The sequence below is a fragment of the Lathyrus oleraceus genome, chromosome 6 (assembly GCF_024323335.1).
Source record: "Lathyrus oleraceus cultivar Zhongwan6 chromosome 6, CAAS_Psat_ZW6_1.0, whole genome shotgun sequence".
NCBI lineage: Eukaryota > Viridiplantae > Streptophyta > Magnoliopsida > Fabales > Fabaceae > Lathyrus > Lathyrus oleraceus.
Window position 1 is genome coordinate 302408956 of NC_066584.1, and position 6000 is coordinate 302414955.

Sequence of the window (6000 nt, forward strand, 5' to 3'; positions counted from 1 at the left end):
TACCAAACTTTTTATTCTACTGGATATTTCGTTTAGACATTCTAGCTAAATTTTGTCAATGGCAAGATTGGTATTAACAAAATTTTGTGGAGGGGTACAAGTCAAATTTACGGGGTGGTAAAATATATTCGTCTAAATCAATGAAATCCGATGTTAATTGATTTGGACAAAGACTTTTCAATATTCTACCTACAAGTCATCTATCCGAACCGACCATAAATAATTCACATAAATCATATCATTATAATTATCATGGAAATTAAGTGATTTTTGTACATATGTAAAATCCATGAAAATAAATTCTTGCCTAGTTAGTGCCTAGTTAGTGCAGATAATTTGTCACAAGAGTTTGCTTCCCCTTCGACGTGAAGGCTTATTTGCTACCACATCCTTTGAAGAGCTAGTAATACACGTTTGAGGACCTTCGTCTTCATCACTTTTGTCATAATCACTTTCTTCATCAAAACTCTCGGTTTTTTCTGCATCGTCTTCCTCTTGAGGATGTTTGTCAGTGTTATCTTGTTTTGACAGCTGGTCTCGAAGCTCTCTCAGTTTTGCTTTCTTTGAATTTAAGACCCCCAAAAACTAAAACAGAATAACACAAGCAGATTCAGTTGGATACATGAAAGCAAAGACAAAAATGCAAGATTTGTAATATTAGCATAGTACAATTAACGAAAAGCATCATAAAATAACAAAATAATCTTAACACAATCCTCTTTTTTCTCATTGCAGGAGCTACCTGCATCATACAACACCAGAAATGCCCTCCCACACTAAAAATGGAGAAATTAGAGGAGTTAGTGTCGTGGCATGTGACTCTACTAGCATTCTGTTAGGAATGGAATGTCTATAGGATTAGAGTGACATAGGTGAGGCAAGGCATTCAGAAAAATTGTTAGATTTGGCCAGGAGAGTTTTCTCTTTGAATAGGAGCATAGTGCTCTGATGAAGGGTTCTTGAACTCAGGTTTATCAATGTTTTTTACATTTCCACCATTGTAAAGCTCTTGAGCTCATCACATTTCAATTCAACAATATACTGTTGCTTCGTTCATTGTTCCACCAAAAATATTGAATAGGTATCAACATGAATTTAAGAGTCAGAAATTCAACATACAGTTATGAATGGATTCAATATTGGAAGAAAAAAAACTTGTTCAATCAGTTAATTATTTGAGCAATCTAGCAGGAGTAGGACCAATGACATTCTTAAGTGATACAGGGCTTGGCAATGCTATGCCAGTAAACCATACAGGTCAAAACGTTCAATGGACAAACAGAGATGAAGAAAAACAAACACAAAGTGAAAGTAAAAAAGTTACCTTTGTATATATTTCAGATTCAAATTCCACCCTCTCATTGGCTATTCTCTCACTCTGGGCCAAGCACTTTTCAGCTTCTACTTTCGTCTTCTCAAACAATTCCGTTTTTATGACAACTTCTTCCTGTAAATGCATATAAACAAACACGTCTAACTATACTAAAGAAAAGGGGCGGGGATATAAGTACTGACTATTCTAAATCAAGCCGGATTTGGAAAATTAAGATAGATTATTTCACTAATCTGGTTCATATGAAAAAGAGTGTTCTATTAGAACCCCCATATTTACTCAAGTTTAAGTTTATGTAAAGAACATAGAACACCCCGTATTTACTCAAGTTTAAGCTTATGAAAAGAAAATAGAAGACTCCATTAAGTTTAAGTTTATGTAAAGAACATAGAACACTCCATTAAGTTTTAGTTTATGTAAAGAACATAGAACACTCTTTTCTAATAGAACATGCCTTAACATAGAAAATAGTGATCAAGTTGAAGGCATTTTCTATTATTATCGAAAAGAACATTCCAAATTAAAAGTTTATGTAATAGAGAAATAGGCGTTGTTTGCACACTAGTACAAAAAAAAGTATTCTTTTGACCAGCTTAGCATTAGGTTATGTTTGTACACAATAGTAATTTTCCAAATTTAGTTGTAGCTACTTTCACACTTCTATCGAGATTAGAATTGAGGATGTGAGTAACAAGAATGCTTATCAATTTTTCTCAAAACAATGGTTTCTCATCCAGAGCAGAAGATAATAATAGCAACGGAAAATTGGTAATGAAACAATGATATGCAGGATTCTACCCTTTCACCTATCACCTCCTCTCTCATAAATAAAGTGTTAACAGAAATGATAATTCATTCACTTAAACTCCCACTTCACAGTTCACACAATTAAACATAGCAAGTCCTATTTGTTTCCGATTATCATCCCAAGCATGACGTCTCCAAGTAAATACCCATAATGAACACACCAAGAAACATGATGCATACTAGTGAGGTTAATTGTAATTACTTATATGAAAAATACACTAAAAAAAGTTAAGCAGAATGTTATCGCCTTATCATACACTAAGCCTGATGTTTGCATCCATGAGAAAGTTCAATATCTCTGCAGTAGCTTTTTTAGAATCCGGAGATTGCATGCATTTCCACCGCCAATACAGCGTCATTCCTCCCTTCTCAAACGTCCATGACAACTGCAACATTCACACAAACATTAATAGCCAAAACTGAAAGAAGCACCTTTGTAACTAACAAACATTTCAAAATCAACTGTGAACAAATAACAAACACTTGGTAGGCTATATTTACCCTTTTATGACCATCACCAGCATCAGCAAATGCGTATACAGAACCAGGTTGCTGAAACCCTAAATACCGCTCAGACAGCTTCACATACTCCGAAACTGGCTGGTCCCACTGAGCGGCACGCTGCTTCAACTCCTCCTCCGATGCTGAAAATTTTCAAAACCCATAAAACAAAATCAAAACTTTGAAGAAATGGGTAATGGAATACGAAAGAGGAGCGAAAAGAAGTTAGTGATTAGTAGTACCGTGGCAGTACCAAGCAGTGGAACCATCGGTGATGGAGAGGTTGAAGTGTGTATCGAACCAAGTGCCCTTCACGAATATTGCTTCTTCTTTTCCATTAATGTGCAGTTTCAAGCATGTGTGTTGCTTCTTCTCCTCCATCGATCACAGTATGGAACACACAACTATGTTAATTTTGGTTACTATATAAATTTGATTAATTAAGGATTAGAAATTCATTAAAACGGATTAAGAAACTAAAGAAAGTGATTAATGTTTTTACATTTGGTATTTGATGAATTTATTGTATATTAAAACATAAATTCAAATGATAACCACAAGGCGCCCATGGCCTAATGGATAAGGCGCTTGACTTCTAATCAAGCGATTGTGGGTTCGAGTCCCACTGGGCGTGATTGTATTTTTTTCAAACAAAAAATATTTTTATTTACAATTGCCTTGATTTCTCCTTTTCAAGTTTAAACTACTTTGTTGTTTCATAAAATGAATTTCAACTACTATTACCATTTTTATCGTATTTTTTTTAAATCTTAATCCACAAAATTACCAAATGAAAGAATTATCAAAAAAAATAACATCTTTAATACTTTATCATTTTATGGTATAAATAGATTATGTTTAATTATTATTTTATTATTTTCATAGATTAATTAGTAAAAAGATTTGAATATATTTTTTAACTAAGAAATTTGTTGTCCTTGACACATTTTTGAGGAGTTTAAAATAATGGTTAAAAGAGGGACATGATGTGAAAATTGATCGTTGAAGAACTGAATAGGGAAGTGAGTTCACCTCAAGGATAATGGAATTGAGAGACAACTTACAACAACTTATACATCTCAATAAAATAGAGTGGCAGAGAGAAAGAACAAAATTATTCTTAACATAGTGAGAAACATTTTATTAGGAATGAGTGTCTCATGTTTATTAGTATATTATCTAAACAGGTGTCCCATGTTTGCAGTAAAAAAATGTCACTTCAGAATGTTGAGAACAATTGTTATGAAGGGGAGAAGATCGAGACAAAAAGGGTTAGAAAATTGAGTTGAGATATGCATATGGATTAAATTAAAGAGATAAAATGTTGATATTATTGTTTTAGACAGAGCTTTATATAGTTATAGTTAGTTATTACTTGCACACCAAATAATTGTTTTACACAACAATCTTAAAATAGAAAAATAACTAAAACTAAAACTAGGTTAGTTGTCCATGGCTAGATGTTAGCAAAACTCTAACATCTTTTAAAATCAACTTGAATTATTCTCGACGTCTCTTTTAATTCAAGATATTTATTCTGGATCGGTTAAAGGCCCAATTGATCAAGATCAAATTCATCTCAAATCAATTTCACTTGATCTAAAGTATAAATCAATTCACATTATAAGATCAAAGGGCAATATCTGATCTCCAATTTCATTACACTCATTTTGAATTTTGAATCGATTTGAGCGTTGGAGTGTTAGCCATGCAGATCCACCTCACGCCACAGTAAAGGAGATTGGAGCCACCGTCCAAGATCGCCAGTTATTCAACTATCATCATTTATGGTTCCTTCGTGTATCTAGATCATCCATTTTTGGTTCTCGAACGGAACAGTGGCATCGTCTGTGGGAATCGACTTCTGATTCCTACGTTTTCCATAAAAATCGCTTTCGCTTCCTAAGTACCATCAAACAAACTCAAGAGTTCTAGATATGGATTCTTGCGGTTCAGATACAGATCTCTGATTTATCGATTTGCAATCTCCTTAGGTCATTGAATCAAAAGTGAACCAGTCTCTGATTGTTATGTTTTCCATGAATTCTCAATTGCTTTTCATTTCCATTGTCCGCAGATTCCTTTGATCTCATAATCGAGAAATGTTGGGAAATGGATATGGAGGTTAGTCATAGTCGATTCAATTAATAATTATTTCCGCTCATGTTCCTCGGAGTCCATATCTCTGATTCCCTTGAGTACTCCACAGAAAAACAAAGAAAGTGTTCCAAATCCATATCTAGGGTTACGTCGGGGTCTGAAGTCGTTTTCCATGAAGGTCGGGCCGAGGATTCGCAATTCAACGTATGACCTGACTGTGTCCCTAGTTCCCCCCATTGTCGGGGTGACATCAGAAGATACCGTAAGTTCATATTTAACGACATGCATCGATCTAACATAGGGGTGCATCATGGGGGTACCACGGGATTTCCACTTGATGCATCAGGGTCTCCTCAAATTGGATCGCTGAGCAGAGGTCTACCAAGAGTGTTCAAAGAAAGATACCCTTAGTTCTAATTTCCAGGAGAGGGCTCGTTAACCACATTCAACACTAGCTTTGCGTCCCCGTTCCAAAGGAAAGACTAAACGGGCCTGTCATGGAACATTGTATATGTCTGACCATAATCTCGGGTCCGAGGAAAGCGGGGCAGCAAGCCAGATTCGCCGCAGGCGAACACCTAATCTACTTGAGGCAGATACTCACTTCGATGTAGAAAGGAAGTCGAGGAATCTTAACCCCGAGGATCGAAAAGTACCTCGCCAAAGCATTGGGCATAGCAATTCGACGGGTTCAAAATATCAATGGTCGTCTTCAAACTACTCATTGGGGCAGCCAACCCTTCAAACATATAACAACAATTAAGTGCAAGCCAAAATACCTAGGCACCTCATCCAACCAAGGAAGGCACTTTAAAGCGTGAAGTACACTTGGATTCACGTCTAAACACAATAGCTAAATACCCCAGATAGCGCTCATTCATGTCAAAACTGACGATTGAAGGTTATCTACCTCGTCGTTCCATTATTTATTTTTAATTTTTGTTGTGCGTTTCTTTCTCCGATTTCAGACTTAATGCATGTTTGCGATTCTGATACGGCTTTAGCACATTCTATTCCCCGTTGCATACCCAATACAAACTTAACACATCTATCTGATTTTGATATGGCTCAAACGTACACCTCACATCTGAGGCCGATTAAATGCACTTATACGTAGATGAAGCACCCCCTCGGATCTAGCCGATCCTAAGGCATAGGTGGTGGATCCTAGAGACATCCACCTCGATCTAAGCAAGCCTCTGAGGGAGGTACATGGATCCTACCTTGGGTTGGGGAACAATCATTTGTGACGCGAAGCA

The 6000-nt window shown here is 36.0% G+C and overlaps 1 protein-coding gene and 1 non-coding gene across 2 annotated transcripts; one reads left to right on the plus strand and one right to left on the minus strand.

Moving 5' to 3' along the window:
* Positions 1 to 223: 223 nt before the first annotated feature.
* On the minus strand, positions 224 to 3085 carry LOC127094930 (DNA repair protein XRCC4). The gene is made up of 5 exons (XM_051033686.1): positions 2884 to 3085; positions 2642 to 2784; positions 2398 to 2526; positions 1325 to 1447; positions 224 to 585 (listed from the first exon to the last, which is right to left on the minus strand). The coding sequence occupies exons 1-5, from the start codon at positions 3020 to 3022 to the stop codon at positions 340 to 342; spliced, it is 780 nt and encodes a 259-aa protein (XP_050889643.1). The 5' UTR covers positions 3023 to 3085; the 3' UTR covers positions 224 to 339.
* Positions 3086 to 3202: 117 nt separating this feature from the next.
* TRNAR-UCU (transfer RNA arginine (anticodon UCU)) lies at positions 3203 to 3275 on the plus strand. Its single transcript has one exon. It is a non-coding gene; the product is annotated as a tRNA-Arg (tRNA).
* The last annotated feature ends 2725 nt before the right edge of the window (positions 3276 to 6000 follow it).